We start from the raw sequence: 16,778 nt of genomic DNA, 5'->3' as shown, positions 1-16,778 counted from the left end.
GTATCAAGACCAAGACCAAAGACTGTTGAGACAGAGACAAGACCAGGACCAAAGACTGTCGAGATTGAGACAAGACCAAGACCACAAAAAGTGGTCTCGAGAAATAGGCCAACGTGGTGCTGTGCAGATTCTTCTTCTACTGTCAAACCTCCGTCTCAGACGTGAGACACATTCCTGAAACCCGTCCAGAGTCCAGAGCTGGTCCCAACGCGGAGACAAAGATAGACGCGGAACATCTTCACGGCCACATTTAGACTCTATCAACGTTAATAAATGATGGCGCTAATCTTAGCCGCCGCTAGCAGGACCTCTCTGGGCCCACATCCATCCATCCAGAGCCGGGGGGGTGGGGGGGCTCATGAAGAATAGATGGGGGGGGGGGTCATGAAGAATAGATGGCCCACATGTATGTCGGGGAAAGTGCTTCCTCACTTCACTTTGTTGAGGAAAGAAAAATGTCCCGTTCCTAGAAAACCGATTAATTATTCATGATTATATGTTGGAGCTGGATGGACGCTTTAATCTGTTGGATGGATGGATGGATGGATGGGTGGATGGGTGGATGGGTGGATGGATGGATGGCTGGATGATGGACGGACGGACAGACGGACGGACGGACGGACGGGTGGGTGGATGGATGTGTGACATGTATGACTATTAGGGGCAGGACTTTCTTCACTTCCTGTGGATTCACCTGCTTTAGGGACAGAATCCACCGGTGAGACTCAATTTCCTTTTTTAATTGCCACTGACTAAATTATGGGACTATTTAAGTTTGGGAATTTGGGAAGTTATTGTGTTTGTATATTAGGGCTATAATTCACCAAACTGACTTGAGGCTTAATACGCCAATATATTCGCATAGCAACATTAAGAAGTTGCTCATGAGAATCAAGAGTGCTGTGATGGATGGATGGATGGATGGATGGATGGATGGATGGATGGATGGATGGATGGATGGATGGATGGATGGATGGATGGATGGATGGATGGATGAGTGGGTTTGTACTGGATGTAGGAAAAAAAGGCTTCATGTTGGACTCCAGAATAAAAATTGACCCAGAAGTCGTGTTTTTCTCCGTAAACGAACAAAACAAGCTGCGATCTCAGATATAAATGCAGACGTCGACAGAGCTGACGATCCTCCGCCCGCTGGTCGGGGTCAGGGTGATCAGCACCATCAGGAAAAGGGCTGCCGGCCATCATTTACAGCTTCATCAGTTCTGAGATCTTCCACCAGCTCCTCCGTCAGCTCAAACACACGCTGATGAGAGTCCAGCTTCCTGCTGACGAAGGTGGGTGGAGGGGTGGAGTGGTGGAGGGATGGAGGGTTGGAGGGGTGGAAGGGTGGAGGGATGGAGGTGGAGCAGACTGAGAGGTGACAGCAGTCTGTTCAGTCAGAGGTGTTAAATTACTCTCCTCCTCTATTCTTCAGCTCCGTTTCCATGGAAGCAGACGAGACCCGTGGACATGAATAGATGCTGGACCCGCTAACCGGGGGGTTGGGGGGGGCATTAGGGGGTGGGGGGCATTAGGGGGTGGGGGGCATTAAGGCGGGTCAGAGGATTCCTGAGACGAATGTCGTCAAAGGTTTGATAAATAAATCAAATCTATGACTGAAATCAGGAGGAAATCCTGACCAGCTGCGAGAGAGAAACCAGGCATGATGGATGGATGGATGGATGGATGGATGGATGGATGGATGGATGGATGGATGGATGGATGGATGGATGGATGGATGGATGGATGGATGGATGGATGGATGGATGGATGGATGGATGGATGGATGGATGGATGGATGGATGGATGGATGGATGGATGGATGGTATCTTGTTGTCATCAGGGTCGTAGGAGTCTTTGGATCTTCTTGTCCTCCGTCCATCGCTCCTCTCAGGAAGGTTCTCTCTCTCTCTTCAACTCTCCTCCCACCAGGGGGTCCAGCAGAGTCTGAGTGGATCTGACGGGTCAGTGAAGCTCGTCCGAGTGACCGGGTCCACCTGCAGCCTCCCGCTGCGACGGGTTGATACTTCCGAGACCACGTCAGACCCACCTGGACACTGTCAGACCTGGTCAGACCCCGTTGGTCCAGACCGGTTCTGGGGTTCACCTTCAGCCTCACGCCGCACCGGGTCCATGTCTCCGAGGCCGAGACCATGTAAGACCCACCTGGACCCCCTCAGAACCGGTTAATCCCGGTTAGACCCGGTCAGACAACGTAGGACCCCCTCAGACCCCGTAGATCCGGACCGGTTCAGGAGGTTCTGGTTAGTTTCTCCCCCTGGGTCCGGTCCTGTCATACTTTCGTGGTTCTGAAGATCCAGCAGCAGATCCAGTTTTAGCAGCAACGACTTCATTCAAAAACCCAAAAATAGTCATTTCAATCCTCAGAGGAGACAGACGTCTCGTTACTCCTGAAACTGTAAATCTAACCTGACTACACTCATCTATTTTTAGATGTTTGTTGTTTTCCCTCTGGCACATGTTTACTCCTGAACGCTGCTCCAGGAACGAAGGTCCACTAGGGTCCAGATCCAGACCTTCATGTTAAAACGTCCAACTTTATAGCAGAAACAAACATTTAAAGTCTGGTACAAAAACTGGTTTTGTTGAGTTCTGCAGGAGGATTTTGGAGCCATATAAGATAAAATTATATAAAAAATAAAGTGTAATTAAGGTTGTGGTATTTTGATCTACAGCTGCCACAGCCGTCAATATTTAGCTGCTTAACTTCTGAGCTGTGAAAGACATTTGAAACAGGAAGTTCCATTGCATTTGTGGTCCCGCTGCAAATGTGGTCCCGCTGCAAATGTGGTCCCGCTGCAAATGTGGTCCCACTGCAAATGTGGTCCCATTGCATTTGTGGTTCCGCTGCAAATGTGGTCCCGCTGCAAATGTGGTCCCGCTGCAAATGCGGTCCCGCTGCAAATGCGGTCCCGCTGCAAATGTGGCCCTATTGCATTTGTGGTCCCACTGCAAATGTGGTCCCATTGCATTTGTGTTTCCACTGCAAATGTGGTCCCGCTGCAAATGTGGTCCCGTTGCATTTGTGGTTCCACTGCAAATGTGGTCCCGCTGCAAATGTGGTCCCGTTGCAAATGTGGTCCCACTGCAAATGTGGTCTCACTGCAAATGTGGTCCCGTTGCATTTGTGGTTCCACTGCAAATGTGGTCCCGCTGCAAATGTGGTCCCGTTGCAAATGTGGTCCCACTGCAAATGTGGTCCCGTTGCAAATGTGGTCCCACTGCAAATGTGGTCCCACTACAAATGTGGTTCTATTGCAAATGTGGTCCCGCTGCAAATGTAGTCCCACTGCAAATGTGGTCCCGCTGCAAATGTGGTCCCTCTGCAAATGTGGTCCCGCTGCAAACGTTGTCCCACTGCAAATGTGGTTCCTCTGCAAATGTGGTCCCGCTGCAAATGTGGTCCTGCTGCAAATGTAGTCCCACTGCAAATGTGGTCCCGTTGCAAATGTGGTCCCGCTGCAAATGTGGTCCCGCTGCAAATGTGTTTCTGCAGCATTTGTGGTCCCACTGCAAATGTGGTCCCGCTGCAAATGTGGTCCCACTGCAAATGTGGTCCTATTGCATTTGTGGTTCCACTGCAAATGTGGTCCTATTGCATTTGTGGTTCCACTGCAAATGTGTTCCCGCTGCAAATGCGGTCCCACTGCAAATGTGGCCCTATTGCATTTGTGGTCCCACTGCAAATGTGGTCCCGCTGCAAATGTGGTCCCGCTGCAAATGTGGTCCCGCTGCAAATGTGTTTCTGCAACATTTGTGGTCCCACTGCAAATGTGGTCCCGCTGCAAATGTGGTCCCACTGCAAATGTGGTCCTATTGCATTTGTGGTTCCACTGCAAATGTGGTCCTATTGCATTTGTGGTTCCACTGCAAATGTGGTCCTATTGCATTTGTGGTTCCACTGCAAATGTGGTCCCACTGCAAATGTGGTCCTATTGCATTTGTGGTTCCACTGCAAATGTGGTTCCACTGCAAATGTGGTCCCGCTGCAAATGTGGTCCCACTGCAAACGTTGTCCCACTGCAAATGTGGTTCCTCTGCAAATGTGGTCCCGCTGCAAATGTGGTCCTGCTGCAAATGTGGTCCCACTGCAAATGTGGTCCCACTGCAAATGTGGTCCCGCTGCAAATGTGGTCCCGCTGCAAATGTAGTCCCGCTGCAAATGTGGTCCCGCTGCAAATGTGGTCCCGCTGCAAATGTGTTTCTGCAGCATTTGTGGTCCCACTGCAAATGTGGTCCCGCTGCAAATGTGGTCCCACTGCAAATGTGGTCCCACTGCAAATGTGGTCCTATTGCATTTGTGGTTCCACTGCAAATGTGGTCCTATTGCATTTGTGGTTCCACTGCAAATGTGTTCCCGCTGCAAATGCGGTCCCACTGCAAATGTGGCCCTATTGCAAATGTGGTCCCGCTGCAAATGTGGTACCACTGCAAATGTGGTCCCACTGCAAATGTGGTCCCGCTGCAAATGTAGTCCCGCTGCAAATGTGGTCCCGCTGCAAATGTGGTCCCGCTGCAAATGTGTTTCTGCAGCATTTGTGGTCCCGCTGCAAATGTGGTCCCGCTGCAAATGTAGTCCCGCTGCAAATGTAGTCCCGCTGCAAATGTGGTCCCGCTGCAAATGTGGTCCCTGCAGCATTTGTGGTTCCACTGCAAATGTGGTCCCACTGCAAATGTGGTCCCGCTGCAAATGTGGTCCCGCTGCAAATGTGGTTCCACTGCAAATGTGGTCCCGCTGCAAATGCGGTCCCGCTGCAAATGTGGCCCTATTGCATTTGTGGTCCCACTGCAAATGTGGTCCCGTTGCATTTGTGGTTCCACTGCAAATGTGGTCCCGTTGCATTTGTGGTGCCACTGCAAATGTGGTGCCACTGCAAATGTGGTCCCTCTGCAAATGTGGTCTCACTGCAAATGTGGTCCCGCTGCAAATGTGGTCCCGCTGCAAATGTGGTCACACTGCAAATGTGGTCCCTCTGCAAATGTGGTCCCTATGCAAATGTGGTCCCGCTGCAAATGTGGTCCCGCTGCAAATGTGGTCCCGCTGCAAATTTGGTCCCGCTGCAAATTTGGTCCCGCTGCAAATGTGGTCCCGTTGCAAATGTGGTCCCGCTGCAAATGTGGTCCCGCTGCAAATGTGGTCCCACTGCAAATGTGGTCCCACTGCAAATGTGGTCCCACTGCAAATGTGTTCCCGTTGCATTTGTTGTCCCGCTGCATTTGTGGTCCCGCTGCAAATGTGGTTCCGCTGCAAATGTGGTCCCACTGCAAATTTGGTCCCGCTGCAAATTTGGTCCCGCTGCAAATTTGGTCCCGCTGCAAATGTGGTCCCGTTGCAAATGTGGTCACGCTGCAAATGTGGCCCCGCTGCAAATGTGGTCCCGCTGCAAATGTGGTCCCGCTGCAAATGTGGTCTCGCTGCAAATGTGGTCCCGCTGCAAATGTGGTCCCGCTGCAAATGTGGTCCCGCTGCAAATGTGGTCCCGTTGCAAATGTGGTCCCACTGCATTTGTGGTCCCGCTGCAAATGTGGTCCCACTGCAAATGTGGCCCCGTTGCAAATGTGGTCCCACTGCAAATGTGGTCCCACTGTAAATGTGGCCCCACTGCATTTGTGGTCCCATTGCATTTGTGGTGTGGCGTCTCGGGATCGTCTAGATTATCTGCACGGTGCTGATGGGCCCAAACGGCCTCCAGGAGGACAAACAGCTTAAAACTGGACCAGAACTGACGGGTGAGACCGGGCTCTGATAGATGTCTCGTCGTCTACTTTTGTTCCTGGCTTCGTTGTGGTCAGACCACGAGAGGTCAAAGTTCACGCAGCTGAGGTCAATCAGGCCTCGTCTCCTTCCAGCAGAGCAGTTAACTCTATTAAAAACGCTCCGTATTTAATCAGCGGGGAGGAAATTCAAACGGCTCGTGACTAAATGAAGGTGAGCCTTGTTTCAGAATCTCTGACGGCTGTGACTCTGAACCGTCTCCAAGACAACCCGAGGCTTCGTTGCAACGGCCTCTGCTGCCATCTGCTGGGCAAACTCGGATAAAACCGGTGACCCGACGGGATCAGAACTGTCCGGATCCTCACAGATGCTTGACTTTGTTTAATAAAAACTACACAGGCGCAAGGATGTGGTTTCTTTATTTAAAAACTCACTAACAGCTGTAAAAGACGTTAAACTCCACCAACCCCTTCATGGATGGATGGATGGATGGATCTGGACCTGCAGCTGTTCTTCCTTTTTCATGGTGCTTGAACACCGACCGGGTCAGGAGTCTGTGATCGTCGCCCCCCGGTGGTGAAACTGTGACATCACAGCGTCTCCAGAACCTCCTCCGACCCACAAACCAGACGACAAGAATCTTTTATCAAACCTTTTTATTTAGAAAACACTGGAACCGAACCGGGACAAGACTTCTAATACTGCTGAGGAGGAAATGTGGGTCCAGCAGGACTGACCGAACGGGTTCAGAGTTCAGGGTTCTGGGGGAGGAGATAGTAAAAGTTGACCGGGTCAGAAATGGTCCCTTTCAAAATAAAGCGCTTCTTCTGGCTCCAGTGTGGCGACTTCCTGTCTGTCCTGTCCCGGCCCGACCTGTTTGGACCCGGGAGAAGGGGTGGGGGGTTCAAGTCCATGTTGGGCCTCGGCGCCGGGCCTCACTGGTCCTTGGTGCTCAGAACCGGGTCGACCAACTTGTTGTGGACGTGCATCAGACCTGCAGAGAGAGAGAGAACCGTTACGGTCCGGTACCACCGGGTTCTGGACCGGTTCATGGTACCTCAACTGAGCTACCATGAGATACCAGTTCAGAATCTTCCTCTGATACCAGAACCACCAGGTTCTGGACCGGAACCACCTGCAGCAGCAAGTTTTTGTCATTGAGCGTCAATCAGATCTGGACAAGTACACTCAGCTACACACAGGTACGCACTCAAGTACACAGATACATTCTTAGCTGTCCCTGTCCATCATGTACGATGACAACACTTGCTCCAGGGCAGGGAAGGGGGCCAGCGCTGTTGTCGCTGGTGCCACTTGACGTGGCTGTGGAGGCCGATGCGTGAACATCCTTTCACAGGCGGGGCAGGACGTCGGGGGAACGCGGGAGAGATTGACGTCGGGGGGAGCCGGACGTCGGGGGGAATGCAGGGGAGCCCGGACGTCGGGGGGAATGCAGGGGAGCTGGACGTCGGGGGGAAATGCAGGGGAGCCCGGACGTCGGGGGAATGTAGGGGAGCTGGACGTCGGGGGGAATGCAGGGGAGCCCGGACGTCGGGGGAATGTAGGGGAGCTGGACGTCGGGGGGAATGCAGGGGAGCCCGGACGTCGGGGGAATGTAGGGGAGCTGGACGTCGGGGGGAATGCAGGGGAGGACGGACGTCGGGGGGAATGCAGGGGAGCAGGACGTCGGGGGAATGTAGGGGAGGACGGACGTCGGGGGAATGCAGGGGAGCCCGGACGTCGGGGGAATGCAGGGGAGCCCGGACGTTGGGGGAATGTAGGGGAGCTGGACGTCGGGGGGAATGCAGGGGAGGACGGACGTCGGGGGAATGCAGGGGAGGACGGACGTCGGGGGAATGCAGGGGAGGACGGACGTCGGGGGAATGCAGGGGAGCAGGACGTCGGGGAAATGTAGGGGAGCTGGACGTCGGGGGGAATGCAGGGGAGGACGGACGTCGGGGGAATGCAGGGGAGGACGGACGTCGGGGGAATGCAGGGGAGCAGGACGTTGGGGGAATGCAGGGGAGGACGGACGTCGGGGGAACGTAGGGGAGCAGGACGTTGGGGGAATGCAGGGGAGCCCGGACGTCGGGGGAATGTAGGGGAGCTGGACGTCGGGGGGAATGCAGGGGAGGACGGACGTCGGGGGAATGCAGGGGAGGACGGACGTCGGGGGAATGCAGGGGAGGACGGACGTCGGGGGAATGCAGGGGAGCAGGACGTCGGGGAAATGTAGGGGAGCTGGACGTCGGGGGGAATGCAGGGGAGGACGGACGTCGGGGGAATGCAGGGGAGGACGGACGTCGGGGGAATGCAGGGGAGCAGGACGTTGGGGGAATGCAGGGGAGGACGGACGTCGGGGGAACGCAGGGGAGCCGGATGTCGGGGGAATGCAGGGGAGCCGGACCGCGGGGGAATGCAGGGGAGCCCGGACGTCGGGGGAATGCAGAGGAGCAGGACGTTGGGGGAATGCAGGGGAGCTGGACGTCGGGGGAATGCCGACTGTCCTCCGGTGTTGCTGGTCTCTCAGACCTTCTCTGGTGATTGCTGTCATCTAATAACGAGTTGGGACTTGATTTCTGTTTTTTGTGTGTTGACCTGAAGACCGAAAGACTGGTACAGAGTGGAGAAGGTGTTGAGGGCATGCTGCATAGACTCTGGGTTGTGGGCTAGGACGGTCATCTGCAACTTGTAGCTCACAGATATGGCAGATCTTTTCTTAGTATGGGCTTGGAGACGATGGATGTTTGAAAGGATTGCCGTCAAGGCGGTATTCAAGATGAACACCGTCTTTGTGATCCAAGGCACGATGGAAGAGACAGGCGATTGCAGAAAGGAGGAGATTATACACACACACACACACACACACACACACACACACACACACACACACACACACACACACACACACACACACACACACACACACACACACACACACACACACACACACACACACACACACACACACACACACACACACACACACACACACACACACAAAAACACACACACACACACACACACACACACACACACACGACCCCGTCTAGACCTGAACCCGTCTAGACCCCCTACCCCCGGTACCTTTGAAGTACTTGACGTACATTTGAAGTACTTGACGGTCTTGACCCCCCGGTACCTTTAAAGTACTTGACGTACCTTTAAAGTACTTGACGGTCTTAACCCCCCCGGTACCTTTAAAGTACTTGACGGTCTAGACCCCCCCGGTACCTTTGAAGTACTTGACGGTCTTGACCCGCAGCTCCAGCGTGGCGTCCTCGTCACAGACGAACACGGTGTGCGGATGCTGCTGGAACGCCGACACCGTCCACATGTGGTTGACGCCGTCCTCGATGGCCTTGTAGAGGGCGAAGGCCTTGTGGGCCCCGGTGATCAGGATCAGCACCTGGGACAATAACAACAAGGTGAGAGGACAACAAGCAAACCTTTCACAATAAAAGCCCTGCAGGAGGCAGCACTTCCTGTTACAATCCAATGTGGTTTTATTTTGGAACAGGAAGTAAACGCTTAATGTGGAAACGTTGTGATTGATGTGATGGACAGACGGCGCCCCCCGGTGGTCGACGCAGGAATGGAGACGCTTTTCTTCTTCTTCTTTCTACTTTTAAGCAGCTGCTGCTTCTTCTGTGGTGGTCTTCCACGGACAGAGATAACCTTCTTCTTCTGTGGTGGTCCTCCACGGACAGAGATAACCTTCTTATTCCAAGGACAGAGAGGAGCAGCTTCTTCTTCTGTGGTGGTGTTCCACGGACAGATAGGATGAGCTTCTTCTTCTTCTTCTTCTTCCACAGACAGAGCACTAGCTTCTTCTTCTGTGTTGGTCCTCCACGGACAGATAAGAGGAGCTTCTTTTCTTTTCTTCCACGGACAGATAACCTTCTTCTTCTATGGTGGTCCTCCATGGACAGAAAAGGAGATTCTTCTTCTGTGGTGGTCACAGCCTGTGCAAACTACTGACTTACTGCAGTAATACGTTTATATATTTGATAAAAAGACGATAAACTAAACTATAAAACACGTAGCATGATCTTGATATAGTTTAATAATAAGTTGTGGTTCGTACCTGCTTGGCGTCCATGACGGTCCCCACCCCGACCGTCAGGGCCATCGTTGGAACCTTTGACAGGTCGTTACCGAAGAACCGGGCGTTGGCCACGATGGTGTCCTTGGCCAGAGTCTTGACCCGCGTCCTGGAGACCAGGCTGGACCCGGGCTCGTTGAAGGCTATGTGGCCGTCCGGACCGATACCTGCGGGGAGACCTGGGGGTTAGAGCCGGGCCCACCTAGACCTGAACCAAGTCTAGACCTGAACCATGTCTAGTACGCAGAGCCTTCTTGCGGGTCAAAACCCGCAAAGCAGCCGGCCCACATGGCATCCCTGGCCGTGGGCTCAAGGCCTGTGCAGCCCAGCTGGCGGGAGTGTTCACAAACATTTTCAACCTCTCCCTCTCTCAAGCTATGGTTCCCTCTGGCCCCTATTCCAAAACACTCTAAGGTGGCATGCCTCAACGACTGGAGACCTGTCGCTCTGACACCGATTGTCAGCAAGTGCTTCGAGAGATTGGTGTGAGACGACATCTGCTCTGCACTGCCTGCCACGCTGGATCCCTGGCAATACGCCTATCGTCAAAATCGATCAACTGACGACCCAGTTGCCTTGGCCGTACTCTCTGTACTCTCCCACCTGGACAAGAGGGGGAAGAATAGATGTGTACGGATGCACTTTGTCGATGACAGTTCCGCTTTTAACACCATCATACCAACCAGACTGGACACAAAGCTGAGGGACCTCGGCCTGCACCCGACCATGTGCAGCTGGACACTCAACTTCCTGTCTGACCGCCGTCAAGTGGTGAGGATGGGCAACATAACGTCAGACCCACTGACCCTCAACACAGGAGCCCCCCAGGGCTGCGTCCTGAGCCCTCTCCTCTACTCACTGTACACACATGACTGTACAGCCACGCACAGCTCCAACGTCGTAATCAAATATGCGGACGACACGACAGTCATAGGTCTGATCGACGACGATGACGAGTCGGCCTACAGGGCAGAGGTCGGGTCACTGACACAGTGGTGTCGAGAGAACAGCCTGGCTTTAAACGTCAGCAAGACCAAGGAGCTGATGGTGGACTTCAGGAGATCAGAGAGAGAGTACGCACCTGTGATCATCAATGGTGCTGCTGTGGAGCAGGTCAAAGACTTCAAGTTCCTCGTAGTTCACAATGGAGGGACCTGAAGTGGCTACACATACCACAAAAGTGGTGAAAAAGGCCCAACAACGGCTCTACTGCCTGAGGCGTCTGAGGAATTTCAAAGTGAGCCCCCGCATCCTCAGGGCTTTCTATACAAGCACCATCGAGAACAGGAATCACTGCATAGGCTGGTGAAGCAGCGCATCGTGGGAGGGGAAGCTTCCACCTCTCCAAGAGCTTCATAAGAGACGTTGTGTGGCTAAGGCCCACAACGTAATCCTGGACAGCCATCACCCCAGCCAGAGCCTGTTCCAGCCACTGCTGCACCCACGGCCGGGCAAACGGTACCGGTGCATAAAGAGCAGCACCACCAGATTCCTGAACAGTTTTTATCTGTCAGCAAATAGATTGCTGAACAAGACCTAGTTCTGGTGACAGACTCAACTGAACATGTCTCTTGTAAAAGGAGCATGAGGCTCCTTTTAAGAAATGAGACTCTCTAGCGCCACCCTTCACCACGACGGCCGTTGGGGGTACTGCAGCCAACAGTGAAGCCGGCACGGGAGAACGGGGAGAACGTGCATGCAGCGTCATGTGACGTCACATCCGCAGGACAGCGCGGGAAATTCGGGACAGAATTGCAGCACATTTTGCAGCAACAGCCTGTTCAAGGCAACGGAGAGATACACTAGAGGAAACATTCTTTTGGGTTTGGAACGCTTCATCTGACATTATTACTAGAAAACTTAAAACGTATACGAATGTTTTCATAAATCCTGCCTCAAGCTCCATTAATAGAGATTCTTATATTATACACACAGTACCAAGACTATTTACTATTTTTGTATCTTTTTATTCCACGTACTGTTTTATGTAGATTATTCATGCACTATGCACTTTGCTTTTTGTCTCTATCTTTTTAACTGCAATGATGAGCCTGCACAATCAAGATTTTCACCCATGTTACTTAGTAATATGATGTGACAATAAAGATTGATTCTGATTCTAGACCTGAACCCCGTCTAGACCCTGACCTTTGATCCTAACCCCGAACCCTCACCTCCCACGAACAGCTGGATGACCCCTGACCCCTCACCTCCCAGGAACAGCTGGATTCCTCCGGCCTCGCTGATCTTCCTCTCGTAGTCGCGACACTCGGCCTCCAGGTCGGCGGCGTTTCCGTCCAGGATGTGGGCGTTGGCCGGGTCCATGTCCACGTGCTTGAAGAAGTTGTTCCACATGTAGGAGTGGTAGCTCTCGGGGTGGGCGCGGGGCAGACCTGCATGGAGCAAAACCTTCAGGAGGAGCAGCCATTGGCTGAGCCACCTGTCAATCAAACACTCCCCCCTTCAGTCGTCAAGGACCTGGATCCAAACCCGAGACCAGAACCAGGTCTGAGTTTTGCTGCTACTTTGGACATTTGAACCTGGAGGTCGACGGACTCTGACTCACTTCTGGAGCCTCCTAGTGGTCAGTAGAGGAACTACAACTTTTATTTTATTTATGGATTAATGTCAATACAGAACCTTTAACCAGTGGGAGGAGACTTTGACACGACTAAAAGGAGAATGAACGTGACTAAAACTAATAAAAACTAAAATGATAGTTTGACCCAAAGACTAGACTAAAACTGAAGCCCCGTTTCCACGTAGCAAAAACGGTGGTGTTTTCATGCGTTTTGGCCGTTCGTTTACACGAAAAACGAAGCTCAAAGTCTCCAAAAACCATCATTTCTGAAAACTCCGGCCAAAGTGTAGATTTTCAAAACCTCCGTCTTCACGTTTGCTTGTAAACGGAGAGAAATGGACATTTATTCTTCAGAACGTCACATTATGAGACAGAAACTTCACCAGCGTCATGAGTGACACCTGTGGTTACAATTAGTTTGTAACCGTCAATATTTTCTTGTATTTTACCTGTTTTATATTCTAACGTCACACTTAAAAGTAACTCCACTTCTCTGTCACTCCAAACCAAAGACTCTGGTTCATCTTGGAAGTAACTGGAAGTTACTCGTGTCATTTGTTGATGTTTTTTTCCAGGATTCTGATTGGCTAGCATGACTTTATCTTCTCGTTACACTGCCCCCTGTAGGTTTGGCTGCTCATAGCACCTTAACAGATATTTATGCAGGTTCCTGGAAATTATGTCTTCAAACGTGAAGATAGAGTTTTCAGAAATTGTTTTTTTGTGACTTTGAGCTTCGTTTTCATGTAAACGAACGGCCAAAATGCATGAAAACACCACCGTTTTTGCTACGTGGAAACATGGGCCTGAAAACCTGGTTTGAAAAACTGAGGGTGACGTCACGTGGAGTTGTCCCGATCTTCTTATACAGTATATGGTTTATATACATACATTTGAATATATTCAAAAAATAATTGATTGCATCAAACGAAGCACTAACTCTATACAGTTTAGAAACACATACAAGAAAGCAATTCTTGACAAGTATAAAAATGGGGACCTAAAGAACTCAATTTGCCTTCTATATGTATTTCTTTGATTGTTATTCTGTTCCTTGTGTGATACATCATATACGATACAAATGTAACTCCCTGCATTCAGGGATCATCGGAGAGGAGACTGGGAGATTGGATTTTTGAGTTTAGGATATTGTAGGAGACCGGTTTAATTATGCCTTGATCTTTGTTTATTGGTTGTTTGTGTTGTATTTATTTTTTTGTTGTTATTTTGTCTTTTCTTTCTTTTGTTATTTATTTATTTTTTTGTTTTTATGGCATATGATATGATATTGTGAGGAAGGGCCAGGACTAAATCAGCGTTCTGCTTCCTCCTGTTCCCTCTCCAACACATTATTTTGCTGTTGTGCTTTATTTTTGGATGAGACTGTTAAATCGTTTAGCTTTTTTTTAAATATTTTGACGCTTTTAATTTGATGGTTTTGTTGTTGTTCGAGACAAAGCCAACAATAAACAATAAATAATAATATTTCCCCCCAGAAGCAGAACTCACCCACGTACTCGTCCATGTTGAAGGTCTTCACGTATTTAAAGGAGAGGTCTCCACTGCGGTGGTACTGGATCAGCTTCTGGTAGCAGCCCAGAGGGGTGCTGCCTGGGGGGGAGAGACCGTTAGGACCTGGGGGGGCCCGGGGGGCCGGGGGGGCCGGGGGGCCCCGGGACCCGCAGGGCCTCCCGGGGGGCCCGGCAGCATAAAAAAACACTTGTCGGTCGCGTAGATTCTACATCCCAAATCATTTGGGTAAAATGCACATTAGTAGGCGTTTCTTTAACTATTTCTGAGCCTAATAATACATACACACATACATACATACATATATATTTTTATTTTTATTTTTTTATTTTATTCTTTATTTTCATTCAAAAAACAAAACAATTCAATACAAACACAAATACAAATGTTCCTAACTTATGAATGAAAAGGGAGCAGAAAGAAGAAGAATCTTATCTGATCTGCCCCTTTCACAAATAACATAATTTAATAATAATTAAAAAAACAAAAAACTAAGTGAATAAAAACAACTAAAATAAAATTAAAATAACATTAAATAAAATTACCACCGCCTACGGGTATGTCAATCAAACTCAACATTTTTCGTTATATTTCCTTAACATACAGGTTTTAATTGTTCTTTTAAATGTAATGTTTGATTTGGATATATATATATATATATATATATATATATATATATATACATATACATATACATATATATATATATATATATATATATATATATATATATATATATATATATATATATATATATATACATATACATATGTATATATATATATATATATATGTGTGTGTCGTAGTATTTCTGAGCCTGTAAACTACAACAGTATAATAAAATCCTGTAATGATGGATTTTAGTTTTGGTTCCACCCCAAGAATTGAAGTGGCCCCATCTGGCCCCCCCTAGGAAACAGTTTTGGAAGTGCCCCTCGGTCCCCCCGTTGGGTCTCACCTGTGGGCCCCTGTGGGGGCCCCGGGGGGCCCGCGGCTCTGCTCACCTGTGGGTGGAGGGTCTCACCTGTGGGTGGAGGGTCTCACCTGTGGGCAGCCCCAGAGTGAAGTATTTCTCCTCCGTGGGCCTGAACTCCACAATCCGGTTCCGGATGTATTTGGCGGCCCACTCGCTGGCCAAGTCGTAGTCGTCCAGGATCACCAGCCTCATGGCTGCAACTTATCTGGGAGGAAAAACAACCAACACCAGGGTCGCCACCCGTCCCTTAAATACGGAATCTTTACGTAATTAATGGGAATTAAAAGTCACACACTCACTCACACGTGAACAACGAACTAACAATAATGAACAAAATAAAAGACAGGATATATTAAAGACAGCAACATATGTTCTCTCTGTTATTTATTGATGCCATAATCTACAGGTGAAGGTTGGAAAATTAGAATATCTTGCAAAACTTCATTCATTTCAGTAAATTCAACTAAAGATGAAACAAATATATTATTTCCCACTACATGCAAAGTGAGATATTTCAAGCCTTTATTTGTTATAATTTTGGTGATTATGGTTCACAGTTTATAAAAACCCCAAATAAAAAAAATCTAAAAAAATGTGAATATTTTATGAAATCAATAAACAATTCAATCATCAAAATGATAACAAATAAAGGCCTAATATATCTTGCTTTGCATGTAATGAGACTAGGTAATATATTAGCTTCACCTTTTAAGTTTAATTATTGAAATAAATGAACTTTTACACCATTTTCTAATTTTCTGTAGCTTTATTCTGGGCTGATGTGGAAATACGTAGCATAGGAGGATATTTCAGTTTCTATATGATTGTCTGTCTTTACAGTCATGCAAGTTCAATGCTATTAAAGCACTTTACACTTTAAATCAAAGCATTTGGTTTTTTCATATAAAATAAATACATTTCTTTGCAGTTTAGACGTTTTTTTTTTGCGCCTGCGCTGCTGAAATCCGGGCGTCCCTCATTTCTACTTCTTAAAGGTGGTAATTCTAATAAACACATCCCTCAGATGTCCCGGTTTAGTCCCGGACAGCAAGTTAGAAGGTTAAATCCTAATAAAAGACCCAAAAGTCCCATTATTATTTCTGATTTACCTGCAGAAACGGTCGTGATTCTTGGTTTCTGCCTCGCAGCTTCCGATCGGCGCTTAAAGCGGAAATAAAGAGGAAATCCGCTGCTTTTTTCCTCCTTTTCTTTCTGTTTTAACGCCCTGAACGGTTAAGATGAGCTTCAGTTCACCAACAATCATATTTAAACCGATCAGGCCAATAACATGATCGATATCAACAACGTGGAAAGAAAGAAGAATATTGATTTATGTCACATGACCTGAGTCACGTGATCCGTGTCACGTGATTAGCTGCTGAGAATCACAGGATGTGGATGTTTTGAGGATTTTCTTAGAAATAAAGTGTTTTGGTGGATCTTTAAAGTCCACAATTAAAATATTTGTTAAAAGAGTATCCCGATGACGTCATACTGTCATTAAGAGACTTTGAGATCTTTTAAAAGCGCTCTATAAATAAAATCGATTATTATTATTATTATTATTATTATTATTATTATTATTATTATTATTATTATTATTATTATTATTATTATTATTATTATTATTATTATTATTATTATTATTATTATTATTATTATTATTATTATTATTATTATTATTATCATTATTATTATTATAGTTTGGATCAGAACCAAGTCTCTCTCCAAAAGATAAAGAAACTTATTATAGGATTTTAAATGATATCTACCCTTTCAATGCTTTTCTTACACAAAGATTTATTATAGATTGTAATAATTGTAAATTGAACAGGTATTATTGATTGTC

General features: G+C 48.5%; 1 protein-coding gene across 1 annotated transcript; it reads right to left on the bottom strand.

The window, feature by feature from the left end:
- Window positions 1-6,366: 6,366 nt before the first annotated feature.
- LOC133462041 (glucosamine-6-phosphate isomerase 2) lies at window positions 6,367-16,277 on the bottom strand. Its single transcript, XM_061743139.1, has 7 exons — window positions 16,039-16,277; window positions 14,998-15,134; window positions 13,933-14,034; window positions 12,053-12,235; window positions 9,825-10,009; window positions 8,972-9,146; window positions 6,367-6,731 (listed from the first exon to the last, which is right to left on the bottom strand). Exons 2-7 carry the CDS (start codon window positions 15,119-15,121, stop codon window positions 6,673-6,675), a joined length of 828 nt encoding a protein of 275 aa, XP_061599123.1. The 5' UTR covers window positions 15,122-15,134; window positions 16,039-16,277; the 3' UTR covers window positions 6,367-6,672.
- Between the last annotated feature and the right edge of the window lie 501 nt (window positions 16,278-16,778).

Source organism: Cololabis saira, chromosome 16, assembly GCF_033807715.1.
Source record: "Cololabis saira isolate AMF1-May2022 chromosome 16, fColSai1.1, whole genome shotgun sequence".
Lineage (NCBI taxonomy): Eukaryota > Metazoa > Chordata > Actinopteri > Beloniformes > Belonidae > Cololabis > Cololabis saira.
The sequence above is the reverse complement of the archived record's forward strand: the minus strand, read 5'-3'. Positions and strand labels throughout refer to the sequence as shown.